Genomic DNA, 14,102 nt, shown 5'->3' with positions numbered 1-14,102 from the left:
TTCTAAAACAAATAAGCAAAGTGTTGCGCTCAGCAATTCCCTTTCAGCCTGAGTTATAGAAATGGGCATCTTTAAGGACAATTTTTCTGGGTGTTCTTGTCAGAACATTTGCTAGCAGCAACTAGAGATGCTATTATTCACCCTCCTATTTAAAAGAAACCTCACTAGAGTACATACAGCCATCTCTGGCTCCAAGTGATTCACAACATTAGCAAACCATTAGTCAACCAATAGCTTACATTTTTGGGGAGGAAACAAGATTTCTGAAGACATAGATTAAATGCTTGTAGGATACACAGAAATGTTTCAGGCTGTGGGGCTCAGAGCACTGGTGGAATACTGATTGTTGCATTTGAAAAACACTTCAGAATAATGACAGTCTGGGAATTACAATTCTATTACTACACAAGAAAGGATCTGCAGCACGTATATCTAAAACATCAGTGCTGCCAGTCACAGACCAAGCCATCATTTCTCTAGCTAAGAAGAGAATGCTAGATATTCGTCTATTATTAAACCTATTGCTCCTCAAGCCTTCAGCCTCAGCTGGAGTTTTCTTATAAAAAACCAGTTAAAATAGATCTCTTCAATCTCTTGTTCTTTACTTAGACTAAGTTGCTGGTTGCCTAGAAACTCTCTAAAAGACCTGGATTTCTTTTATTATTATTATTTTTCCCAAACTGTTAGTTAGATTAATCCCATCACATCTATTTGTGACAGAAACCTGGCTGACAGGCTCAGAGCTGGTGAAGTGTTTGTTTCTTGCACCCCAGGAGTCAGACTCCACTGACTACCTTGCTACCAGCAACTTCCTGTAACTTTGGAAATTGCAGGTTACGTCTATATACATCAGGAGAGAGAACTCTGAGAATTGTATCACCACTGGATGGAACAAATTTATCTGTGCTATCAGTTTCTATAATTAGCAGGACATACACTTCCACTTTGAAAAAATATTATATTTTAAGTTTTTATATTGAGACAAATCAAGGTATCTATTTTAGATCCAACTTGTTCTCACAGATCTGCTGGATGCCTAAAATACACCTACTGATGCATTACACATCAATCAGATTCGCAGGTGACATCCTACTGCAATGTCATAAAATTTATTTTAATCACCTGCAGTGTTTATAGCTAGTAATTGTCATATCAGAAGGCAGATTCTTTTCCTGATATTCAGTAACACAACAAAATAGCAGAACCAAAAAGAGCTTCAAATATGGTTGTGTTCCACTTCCTCACCTTGATCTGTTACTCTACCCAACACGATGCAAATGGATCACCTTTCCACTTTTGGGGACATTAGTGCCACATATTAATCTGTACACCACATGTTGGAAGAATCAATTATCAGAGACATTTATGGTCAAAAAGAAAAGAAGATAAGATTTTACTCACAGGAGTAAAGCAGCTGACATTTTCCTGAACAGCCAAGCCCAGATACTCAAAGGTGTTTAGGAACATGTTTGTATCTTGCAAGAGGACGGTGCAGTAACACTCAAGCTAGAAGCCTGCATGCTATCTCCAAATTAGCCTCCTCAGTATCGTGTTCAGTCTCATGCATTTTCTATATATAAAATTTCTCAACATTTTTTTATCTTAAAAGCTTATGGTAAAAACATAGACAAAATTAAATATCCCTTCCACTGTCCTCCAAAGAAACCTCCAGGAGTCAAATATTCTGGCTTCTAAATAGGTTTGAAATTAAGGGAGTAATCCTCCCATCCATCCATTTTTACCCAAATTAAATCAGCTTAAATAGTTATGCACACCTTTAGGTGATAAAATAGCATTTACATTCTTCAAAGCCATTCATCTGTGCTGTCATTAGTTCTTGACAGTATAAATCCTACCTATTTTCTAGCTAAAACAGTTTTTAGGGATAATAAGCAATAGTATTGCAGGATTTTTTTTAAAGTGTTTTAAAAAGTACATTTAGGAGTATGAAAAGTGACTTAGAAATCATTCAGAAAGAGGTAAAACAGCAAGAGTGACTTAATTTCCATTTAATTTTCCATTCTCATCAAGCTTGGTCTATTCAGGTCTGATTAATTAATATCTGTAAAGTGTTCTGAAAATATAAAACACTACATAAATACTAAATAATAATAGAGTACTTAGGGAAAAAATAATTTGTTAATTTGCATGGAGTTTTAGGAATTAGCATTTATTTTCCATATGTAATCAGGCCCATACAATCCCTTTTAGCTATCAGAAAATACTCTAGCAGTTACAGGACAATACATCCTCACCCATTTTATGTGTCACAGCTCACAGAAAAGGTATTTAGAATAATTTGTACTTAGAGAGGAAGACACACACACACACACACACACACACACTCCACATCCCTCCTAGCAGGAACCTAGTTGCACAGCTTCTGGGATTAAAACAGCAGCACTCTGAAGGATTTCAGAGGTTGCTAGGTTTTGAGCTTCATGTATTCTCAGCCAGGTGTCCAAAGAACTTTGAATTTCACTGACCGCTCCTAAAGCAGCCTGAAAAAAAAGTAACTAAGAATCATATATTTCCCCACATACTTATATTTGGATATGTTATGACACCTTGTCTCAATACATATATTTTTATACCTCTACAGCTATACAAGAGGATCATTATGGATATATCCAATTTTCATGCTTAGAAGGGGTGAATTTCCCAATCTAGCCTCATCTACAGAAACAAAATCTTCTGGGGACAAAACACAGGCTATTGGTACAAGCACTTTGAGAGATCAGTTAGTTTATAAAACAGAGGCTAGGTAGGATAGGTATGTGCGGCCCAGAATCCTGTGTGCTCATCTCAGCATAAGTCACATTGAACACTAGACAAAATAAACAATCTGTTTCTAAAATGGTGTAAAATGCACACAGGGATCAGATCATACGTGAGGCTGAAAACAGTGCCAGTGAGACAAGAAGTGCTCTGCACTCTGAATTGACTTTGAACTGGTGCTCTAGTCACCTGCTAAGAGGTAATAAGGCCACGTTTGGACAAAACAAAAACTGAGGGTTTTGGTTGGGTTTTTGGGGGGAGCACAGGTTGAAAGATACAGTCTACCCTCTTATGTCCTTTCACATCTCAAAGCATTCCTCAGGTAAAACCAAATGTGTTTTCCCATACAACTTTGGCTGTACACACACAGACTGGGTCACTTGCTTTTCCACAGTCCTCTCAGCAGCTGGGAATGATGGAAATGACAGCGTAGCTTAACGAGAGCATTCCCCACTATGTTCCTCTATAATAAATGCTATAGGACTGAAGCCTCTCAGCAGGCATCTGATTTAGAGGCAGAACCATAAGAAAATGCCACAAACAAAGCCAACCCTTACAGCAGCAGTAGGGCTATCACAGCTGTCATCCAAATCAGCTCCTGAGAGAGGTGTAGGCTACATACAATTGTGATCACCCATCTGGATATTTCCTCTTTTCTTTGTCATGTCAGCCAGGCATGGTCTGCATTTCCATGGCATCCTCTCTGGGCGCTTTCCCACTGTGCAGAGAGCCTACACTGCTCACGTAGAGAGACGACTTTCAGAAAGCAAATCCTAAATTACCGGACTGTGCTGTTTCCATCTGGATGTAGTTCCCTTGGAAATCCCAACTGTCTGGCTCTGTGCAGTTGTCAAAACTGGATGTTTCAATTAGAAGGAGCATAAGGATTTGGGGAGAACTGTCGGATGATGCAAAAAGCAGGTTCTTTTTCAATATGATTTTTTTTTTCTCTCATTAGTGCAAATGTTTTCTTTACACATTTTGGATGCACTGAATTTGGCAATAAATAACACTAAGATTTATTATATGGAGGATCATTCAAGTTAAGATGGATAGTCTGGGAGGAACTCCCAATATTCCAAGATTGTATTTTAGTCCTCTTCTCAAAAAAATGCAAAACCCCCAAAAGAACCCAAAGAATTTTTACAGTTATCATAAAGAAAGAAGAACAGTTGGTTTTGCTATACTAAGTATTTCTACTTTTCTCACAAGCTAACAAGTTTCTAGTTACTTCCTAATGTCCCTGTCAAGGCTCAAAAAATCTTTGGTCCTTTTTAGTCACAGCATATAGGCACTACAGTTTATCATACTATTCTTTCACCGAGTTATGTCAGTATGGCTGAAGGCAGGGACAGAGTACAGCTGATGGGTGCTACTCTGGCCCGGATCTCACCTGTAGACTCTCCCTGGCCCTTCTTCCTTCTGTTCAACTCAAAACAGTGCTCATTAATGCACTGCTGATTTGATACCAAAGGACTAGCCAGAAATAATCTGCAATATCAATTCATTACAGCAAGACTGTCTGCTAATAAGGAGTTATTTTTTGCTACATAATGTGCAAAAACCAGCTGTATCTTCACTTAGAAAAACCCAAAAGCAAAACACACACACACACACACAAAAAGCCTTTCAAACTTGCTACCAAATGTAAATGTTAAGAACATGAGATTTCATGTTAAGGTTATCATAAACTCACTAAAGCAAAAAAATCAGCTCTTTTAATCACATCATTATTCAAATGTTACTATGCAGTCTACCATATCTTTATCTACACAAAAAAAAAAGCAAAAAAAAAGCAGGCTAGTAGTGAGAAAAAACTCCCTATGCTATCTCCAGAGTCTCCACAATGCAATGACAGAATAAATTATCAGGGGGCTCTTTCAATTTTCACCTGTTTGTTTAAGAAAGTAGCATGGAAACCAGTGATAAACTCATGACCAACTGCAGCAACGAAACAGTGATATTCCAAATCATATGGAAGAGGATGTCTCTATATTAAAAGAACCAAAGTAGCCTGCAGAAAGAGATCCACACACTAAAGTTCATTTTTGTTTTGTGGGATTTCACGGATAATTTCTCCTCCAGTAAGTTATTATTGAATCCACCTCAGGCTTCTTACTGGGAAATATTTTTTTCCTCTTCAAGACATTGAGCTGCACTTCTTCATGCAAATACTGGTGTCATTACCACTGAACCACCATGAGGTTTTGGTAATACCATCAAAAAGTTAATTCCTGCAAATCAAGGAATATATGTTTTGCTCAAACCTTAAACTCTCTAAGGAACTCCACGTTTTAATCTATAAATATTCAGTGTTTACAATGAAACAGTAGATATGCTGAAAAGGAACAAGTAATTTATGTTCAGTGGAATGGCAAAGGCACGGAAACATACTGGTTTCTGGACCCTTCTATGGAGCTATTCTGGGGCACCAAGGTCCTGGAGATTACAAAATTCTCTTTTACAGACACCACCTGCACTCAGAGGGGTATTGCCTTACCAACGAGCCAGGCAAATCTTGAAGAGGAATGGACATTAAAATGCATTTAGTTTGGTCAGGAACTCTGGGCCTTGGGAACGTGTTTCTCTGAACAACACAGGATGATGCACAGACGAGTTATTTTTTTCTTCTGCCTGGCCAATGCAGTACCAGAATCTGCACCAGTCAGTGACTGTTCAATGAAGCAGCGCTGCAAACTGGCAAACATAAGGGAAAGAACTGCAAATACAAGCTGTTGTTCCTGCCATTGCTATCATCAATTCTCCTATCAGCCTTGGGCCAAGCCAGTCAAGGATGCTTACATGCAACACCAGAGTAACAGCCCACATGAGAACCACATTTAAGGACTAAGGTCATAAATTCACAAAAGAAGCTTCTTACTTCACTCCACAGTTAGTTTACAATGACAAAGTGTGAGATTAGATGAGCTCCACTTTGAATTCAGGTTCAGCCTCAGATTTTGTCCAAGGGCATTTAGAGACAGCTGAAGTGGCCAGCATCTGCCATAACTGCAGAGATGAAGTGAAACCCTGGCAAAATCCTGGCAGAGACAGCAGCAAAGCTCTGATCCAACATTCACAATGGGCTTTTGCCCTGGATTCACTTTTCTGTCTGTGGTGCTCTGCATGGCTCAAACTCCATGCTATCCACTGGAAACCAACAATGCCACGTGCAAGACTGTTCATGCACCACATTCTGTCATTGTTATATCTGACTCACCATTGATACTTGATAATATTCCATCCACACAATTAGAGTTTTGTTTCATCTGCTACATGCTTCAAAAAAAAAGCACTAGAAGAAAGTTCTCTATTGACTTTTCTGCATATTATTTCTCTTCCATCATTGGGCTGCCAGTAAGTGTGGCCTTTGGCAATAGGAACTGGAAATTAGAATTACTTAGGGTCTTGTTTATCTTTACAAGCATCTTCCCTTTTTTCTGTCCTAGTAGGAGAAGCTAGTGGTCATGCAGAGGAAAATGCCAATATTTGTTGGTTATACAGTGAAACAGAAAGAAAACCAGCACAGACCAACTAGGAAAGGAAGGACAAATGTTCATGAGTAGTAAACAAAAATTACCAGAGTGTTTCTGAGGGAACTGGTATAACATCCAGGCTTTCTGGCCGTTTCTCTAGTTTTACACCAGAATATCCCCACTGAAATCACTTGTCATGTGTAAGCTTAAAACTCTAGTACTAAAAAGTCCATCAGGTCTAAATGTAGACCAAATGTCCCTCCTAGAAAAGGTGCATTTGATTTTAGAAGGAGATATTTGCATTTTTTGAATAAACCATCAGCTTCAAGCTTCCTGCACACGTACATGTTAAATCTTGCCTGGAAAATATGGTCGACACCTACATCTTCAGAAAGTATTTTGTTCTTTCTCTATAACTCAGAATGGACCTTTTATTAAATTGACACTTTGCAGCTCACTGGACTGTGTGGCTCTTTGGGGAAAGGCAAAGCAGAAAACAGTCCAGTTGTTTGGTTTAGCAATGAAGTTTTCCACACATGCATGCTAATTTCATTGAAAATGTCCCAACTAATTGCAACGTTTACCCTTAGAGCACAGGCATGGCAGTCACATTAATACACCAGAAGACAATAGCTCCAAAGGAGCTATTACCATGTACCAGGCCAATAATCCACAAACGGTAAAGGTTTTTCACAAAAGACTCAAATGGTTTCCAAGGAGCCATTATGGCATATCAGGTAAATAAAATATTATTGAAATGTATTTTCTGCATTTAAATCACTTGCAGCAGGTGCATAGGAAGTAGCATATAATAAAATGGCTCACATTCCCTTGAATACTAACGAGAATCAACGGAAACACTTAGCAAAAAGAAGAGGTGGTAAGTTCTTACCATCGCAAGAGGAACAATTCCCACAAACATTGTTCGGCTGACAAAGATCTCAGAGACCACCAGCTCACTCACGGAGTCATCTCGAGGGTATTCCACCTGCCAGGTAATTTGCTGGGCCCCTGCCAGGCTGCTAGTGTTGTCAATCTCAAAGTCCATCTGCAAGATCTCGTAGGAGGTCATGTTTACTCTGGAGAGAAAAAAAAAATGCCCACAACATCAGTAGGATGTGAATAACCAAACACATTTTTGTTTCTCTTTTCTATTCACCAGAAGATTTACCATCGAATTCAACATGCAGACTCGAAAACAGTAACAGAAACCTAAATCAAGCTACACACTGAGCAACAGCTACACTTTTATAGATAAGGGGACACTCTATCTTTTAGCTTCCTGAAATTGAGGTATTTTTCCCATTAAACTCAGGCATTCATTCTCCATAATCACAATGAACTTACAGAATAAGCTCCAAACCCTGGGAACTGCATTGCACAGATGTTGCTAAATTATTTAATATGGCATTATTATAATTTTGTTTCTGCAAATACTGATGCTCTGGAACAACAGAATACTTGGCTATTCTTCATGCTGTATCAGAAATGAGCTTTTAAGGGGAGCAGGGGAGAAGTCTTTCAAACCTAAACTTGTCTTTATCTCAGTGAAAAAAATGAATTTGCAGAAATTATACATGACCAAAAAAATGGGGGGTAGATTAACCTTATTTTCAATTCATGAAAACATTCTTCTCATCAGTGGTGCAGACTTGTAATTATATGGTGATCATTATATATTTCTCATCTGGAAATAAATGTTTAAAGGTAGAGAAACTGATGTAAATGCATAGCATTGAGAGCTGCATTTAAAAATTAATTCTGCTTCTTTTGTTAACAGCAACACTTTGCACTCTCCTCTCGTCCAACACTATGTAAATATTAGTAATTAATCCTCAGGTTAGAAAAACAGATCTTATCTTCACGATACAGAGAAGAAAACAGACACCAAGATTTAACCAACAGCCCTTAGCATATCCACAGCAGGGCCCTATTTAGAAAACAGATCTTTGCTCATCGAGCACTTTACTTCCACAAAAATTAAGGTTCTTTACAAAGCATCATACATGTTCCTGCCCCAGTTTCCCAGACAGACACCTGCAGTGCAGAGACCTGACACAGCTCACGAAACACAGAGGTGGGATGGAAAGGCAGCTGACCTGACTGCAGACCCAACTGCCAAATCGTGTTACACTGAAGAGAAAACCGATGCTATCAATATTACTGAAGTTTCAGGGTACGAGCTCATAAAATAGGTTAAAATCTGAATTTGCAGAATGTTAGGCCATTCTGTAACAACTGGAATACACTCTGACTGCGAGTGTGAGAGGGCTTGTTCCCAACCTAGGGCAGAAAGGAAAAGTCTTCAACAGCAAAAGACAAGACAAGAACTTCACAGGATTTCACACCGAGAGCTGGACAAGGGACGTGTCCTGTGCATGCAGCACCCCCCAGTAATCGCCCACCCTCTGTAATTTCACCTGTCCCATGGTACATTATTTGTGTGCCCTTACCCTAAAGTAGTGACTCCAAGAGCTGTGTTTATAGACCTGCCACTACAAAGAACAGAGACTTTAACATCCTTTTCCTCTTCCCAACTGCACAGAGGCAGAATCTGGTTTTGCCATATGTTTTTGAAGAAGAATGTAAAAGAAAAAAATCTGAACAGGAATTATTGATTTTCATGTTTTCTTTCTGACAACAAACAACACAAACATATGCTTCAATGCCTGGAGGAGAAATATTTTCCATGCTGACAGAAGATAATATCCACCTCCAGGCAAAACTAGAAACTATTAAGGCATCTATTGGGTGACCAACCAGGCACTCAGCAAAAATGTTTTAAGACAAATATTATTACACAATACTAGAGATGTAATTAAGCCATTTATGTTAAAAACATAACCACTGTGGACATCACAATGGAGTAGTCAACTTCATAGTTTTCTGCACATCACTTTTGGCAGTTTGTTTTATCTAAATTACACAAAATTAATTTGCTTACAACACAAAAATAAAATTGAGAGATGAGCTTTACACTCACAATGGATCTAGAAATTGGGCCTGTCAAGGTATGTTTAGATCTGCAATTCAGGTTCAATCCGTTCAAGTCAATATCTGCCACTCACAAAAGCACCTACCAGTGATTTCAAAATCAGAACATAACCACTGATAAAGGGTTTTGCTTTAGATTCATCACCTCAATATGTCAGGTTAGTCTGCACTGATAAATCCATTCCACATGTCCCACTGATTGGCACTTCTTTGAGCTCAGTCCGTCATGCCTTTAATTATTCCCTTCCTGTTTTCCTTTTTATGCATCCAAAAAGTAACCGTAAGAGTGGTTTTATATTTCTAAGACATACTGGGACACAGATCTCCCTAAGAAAAGCATGTGTGAGTCTTGCCTATATAGCAAGCTGAAGTAATTGGCAGGGAGTAAAATGACTCCTGTACCTGTAAATACACAAAGACCTCCACTGCATCCTTAGTACGGCTGTATGGCTGTAAAAGACATAGTTTCATTTAAAGGCAAATATGATTATACACTGCTGGATTGGAAATGAGTCTTTGTGCATCTAGAAAAGACCAGCAACTCATGTATATAAGCCTTCCTCAGATCTAACTAATATTAATGTATGAATTAAAGCAAAGCTGACTTCCTAGGTCTCCCAGGACCTCCTAGGTCCTGGCTCCAAAGAGAATCCTTATCATCACCTGGAAAAACAATGTGGCTTGACAAATATTTTCTGCTTTGTCTTAGAAGCAAATAATGCAGCATGACATATTAATATTGATTAAAGAAGGATCCACGTTTCATTTGGACTTTTGCTGAAAGGAGATAGACTTACTGTATCTACCTATCTTTCACTTAGGGAGTTTCTCCACTGAGTGTATGGCTTTAGCAAGTATTCAACTTTCTGGACTCCTTTATTCACCAGAAAGCTTCCAGTTACCTTGAGAAAAACAGGGCAATGAATTTTCTCTAAAATTATGGTCTCCCTTTTTTCCTCTTTAGGACAAAGATTCAGCCTTCAAGCAATGCCAAGTGTTATGGTATCTGGGACACAGCGTATCCCACGGACTAATCCATCCTCTTTGTTCCAAGTCTCCTCCCAGGTTACAACTACAATGAACCCGTGATAAAGCCTGAGAAGTTATTTTTTTTCTTGCTCAGACTAGTGCCTTCCTGCTGGTCACTGCATCTCTTATCCTATAGGGCTTCTTTCCTAGCAGGAGGATTGGTACTATATTCATAATGATTGCAATTTATTAACATCCTCTATAATCCTATGTGGGATACCACTACCTTCTCCATTGAAAATTGACGGAGGTTGCTAAAGTAAAACCAGAGAGAAACCATAATCAAGACCTTAAAGGTTAACATTTACTTATGTCAATTCCATTAGCTGATAAATCCACATCACAACACCTGGATCTAAATTTCTCTCCTGGCTCTGCAGCATTACACTACAACCCTTTTTAAAAGGACTTGTTCCACCCTGCCATGGCAAATCTTCAGCTTTTAGTCTGATTTGTAGCTGGTGGACAATATGTTGGTCTTTGCAGTCACTGTCGATCTGCAACTACTTGGTGAAGACAAAACACTACCCAGTGGGAAAATCCACTATCAGAGAAGCTGACAACTGTAACTCATGCTGTTATCAGCCATTAAATCCCACTAAACCAAACTTTATCCTATAAAGATTTTTCAGCTTTTTCTTGAGACCTATTCCATTTTTCTCTTAAATAAGTTTGCGCTATTGGGAAGAGTCTGATGGAATCTAAGGACTATAAATCACTTCTCCTTTCCACATCTTTCTTCTCTTTTTAGTTAAATATTTCTATTGTCCAGTGAAGTCTCTTCCCGGATTAGGATTTTGCCAAACCCTAGTTTAGAGGAGCAATGAAAAATAAAAAGTCAAAATTACTTTTATAAAAAAAGATTATTTCCTGCAAGCACAAGGAAAAGACCTTATAATTTTAGGCAGCTGGCATGCTTGCTAATAAGTCCATTTCTATGGAAATGAGTTCATAACTATTAATTTTGCCTGCTCCTGATCTATTCTTGATGAGCCTTTCAAATTTAGAAAAGCGCTTCATGATTCTCTCAATTTGGTAATTACTAACTCCCTTTGATGAATCCAGCCCAGTGTTTCAGACATGAGACATTCATTACAAATTTTTCTTGCTGGTGAGAGGAGAAAAGGAAACCATGGGCTTGGATTTATTTCCTCTCGCAAACTCCAGTAAGTAGGCCCTCTTCTTCAAATTGCAATTTAGAATCCTATGTGTTTGCTTTCACAATGCTGCCTCTGCTAGGTGCTAGAAGAACCCCCAAAACCTTGAGATTTCTGCACAGTTGCCTGTTGCCTAGCCTCATATCTATCCAACGCATTCAAATCAGGTCTCCATGTCACATACACAGTCTTCACTCCATACCCAGCAGTTAGTAGGCATGGTTGTGAACCCAACTGGGAATAGAAGAGAACAGAGTTTTAGCACAGAAAGGTAAATCCGTGCCAAATAAAGCCAACTCTAGCTCCATCCAACTCCATTAATCAGGACAGGAAAATGTTGCAGAGTCCCAGAACTGTCCTGCAAGGGTCACATCCAGGCGAGCAGCTGCAGGCGTGCGGAGCCCAACTGCCTCGCTGGGCTGCCAACTGCACCTGAAGTATTTCCTCTGGAGGTACATTGATCCCTGAAGGAGTAAGCACTCCACCCAGAGACAGAGCCTCTCCTCTGTTAAAAACACTCCCCTGATGGGAACAAATCACAGGCTGCACAAACCACTAGAAAAATAAGGCTGGGGTTTCAAGTGCTCCCAAGCACCTTGGAGAACTCTTGCGTTACTGCATTCAGCGGCTTCAGAAAGATTCACACTGGTTTTGGAAGGCTATCTATCATGTTACTTTGTTACATAAATTCTGATTGATTTTCTTTCTGAATCTGCTAGTGTATGCAAACAGCAGGGAAAAAAAAATACATTTTAAATCTGAATTTAAAAAAAACCACAATCCAATATCAGGTTTTGTTTCTCTACATTCATTACCTTATTAAGTATTTATATGGAACTGAATAGGCTTTTTTTCACAAAATAATAGATTACTGTGAAGGTCCACCATAGCTCTAATGTTAGAGGTTTTCATAAGCGCTACAAAATCACCTGACATTGAAATAATACTGGATTTAATTTATTCCTAATTTTTCTCTAAGCTAAACAAGGAATTATTGAATTAAGTACTGGAATGATACAGAGTGATAGACGTTATGATAGCAGTGACAGTCTAAATGGTTAGTAGTTACTTTAAATAAATAAATGTCTATTATTAGCTATTAAGAAAGGTTTACATTGCTAACCAGAGTGAAAAGCCTGCCCTGTGTACTTTAGAGAGAATGAAATACTCAATGCCACAGCGCAGGAGGAGAGCGCAGGGCACTCTGCAGCGCACCCAGCTGGGTGAGCCACTGGCGCACGGAGGCTTGGCTGGCTCACACCACCAGTTCATCAACTATTTATCTGATAAAAGTCAGACCCCTCTATTAGTGCAGTTGGCTATTACAGGAAATCACGAGTTACATTCATTCATAAAATAATGTTTTCAGTAAATGGCAATCTGTTTATAAGGCCACAGCAGTGTAAACAGAACTCTAAAAAAAAATGGAGCTGACACTAGGTAATTGAAAATAATAAAATGGCTGGTATCATGTTGCTTGAGAATCTTTTCAAGGTTAATAATAGTCAATTCTTTCTCTCTCTGACAAATTGTCACCAAATTCAATGAGAACAGGATGACATAAGCAAAGTACATTAGTTTATAAAATATTTCAGTAATACAGGTCTCACTCCTTTGATCTCAAGAGGATTAATTTCATAAGTACAGTCTACTGAAGAGCAAACACTTACAACAGGAGGCTTTTCAATGACTGATTTGAAACACTCCAGACCCTAATTTCATGCTGAAGTCAAATGAAACAGCAGATGGTCAGGATCTCTTGGGGAAAAGATCCAGATTAAAGGTCCTGACCTTCTTCCCCTAAGGAAATGAAGATCCTAGGAGCCCAAGATGAAGGAAATGAGAGCAAATACCTACTAATGGAGCAGCACCCAGTTTCTGAAGTATGAGGATTTGCATACTGTCAGCCCTTACACTTTGCTGAGTGCCCCGTTCCCACATGCAGGCACTGGGTAACAGGAACTGGCAGCAGCTAACACCTTTAAAGCCACAATATCTTCTAGCAGCTACAGCATCCTTAACCACAGAACCTACTTAAGAACAACTTACTGGGCTGAAACGGCTACACCTTGTGTTACATACAAAGTCTGACTTGATAATGGATGTTAAAACCTAAACTCTTTTCTCCCAGTATGTATCATTTTCATTAGGCTGTAGGACACAAAGCTGTACACAAGCCTGGAAGCAGCCTACTCACACTGTTCTCTCAGGGCAGCTCTCTGAGGAGCACTGGAGATAGCCGTGGCTGGAGACCTGCATAAGTAAGTGCAGGTATCCCTGTTGAGTGCTGCGGGGTGGGTGAACACCCCTAAAGCCAGGGCAAACTACCTGCACGTCCCGAGCCCCCCAGTCAGGCTGAAGCTTTTGCATCAATGTGAAAACGTTCAGATGACAAAGTGCCACTGCCCCTTACAGTGCAGTCCCCAAAGGTTTTTGTTCTGTTGAGGGAAAATAGACAAATGAGGGTGCAAGGCAGACACAAATGCTTGAAAAAGCCCTGCTCACTCTTCTTCCGTGTCACAGAACAGAAAAGCAAGGCAGAAGTCCCAAACATTGAACAAACAAGATGGATGGCAGGTTGCAAGTGTATCTGCAGGGATGGAAAGAGTTTTCTTGGTTTGTTCTTGTGATGCATTTCAAAATCACAATTTACAGTTTGCTCTGTTGT

General features: G+C 39.2%; 1 protein-coding gene across 1 annotated transcript in view; it reads right to left on the bottom strand.

The window, feature by feature from the left end:
• Positions 1 to 7,146: 7,146 nt before the first annotated feature.
• Positions 7,147 to 14,102, bottom strand: part of LOC104522330 (transmembrane protein 132B) — a gene marked incomplete at its 3' end in the record, with an annotated part of 112,868 nt that continues 105,912 nt past the window's right edge. Inside the window, exon 4 of the mRNA XM_010164580.2 lies at positions 7,147 to 7,333. Within this exon, the coding sequence (XP_010162882.1) occupies positions 7,147 to 7,333 (187 nt within the window). The remainder of the gene's footprint in view (positions 7,334 to 14,102) is intronic.

The sequence above is a fragment of the Antrostomus carolinensis genome, unplaced genomic scaffold (genome assembly GCF_000700745.2).
Source record: "Antrostomus carolinensis isolate BGI_N321 unplaced genomic scaffold, ASM70074v2 scaffold15280, whole genome shotgun sequence".
Classification (NCBI taxonomy): domain Eukaryota; kingdom Metazoa; phylum Chordata; class Aves; order Caprimulgiformes; family Caprimulgidae; genus Antrostomus; species Antrostomus carolinensis.
Note: the sequence above shows the minus strand (reverse complement) of the source record. Positions and strands in the feature narration are given on the sequence as shown.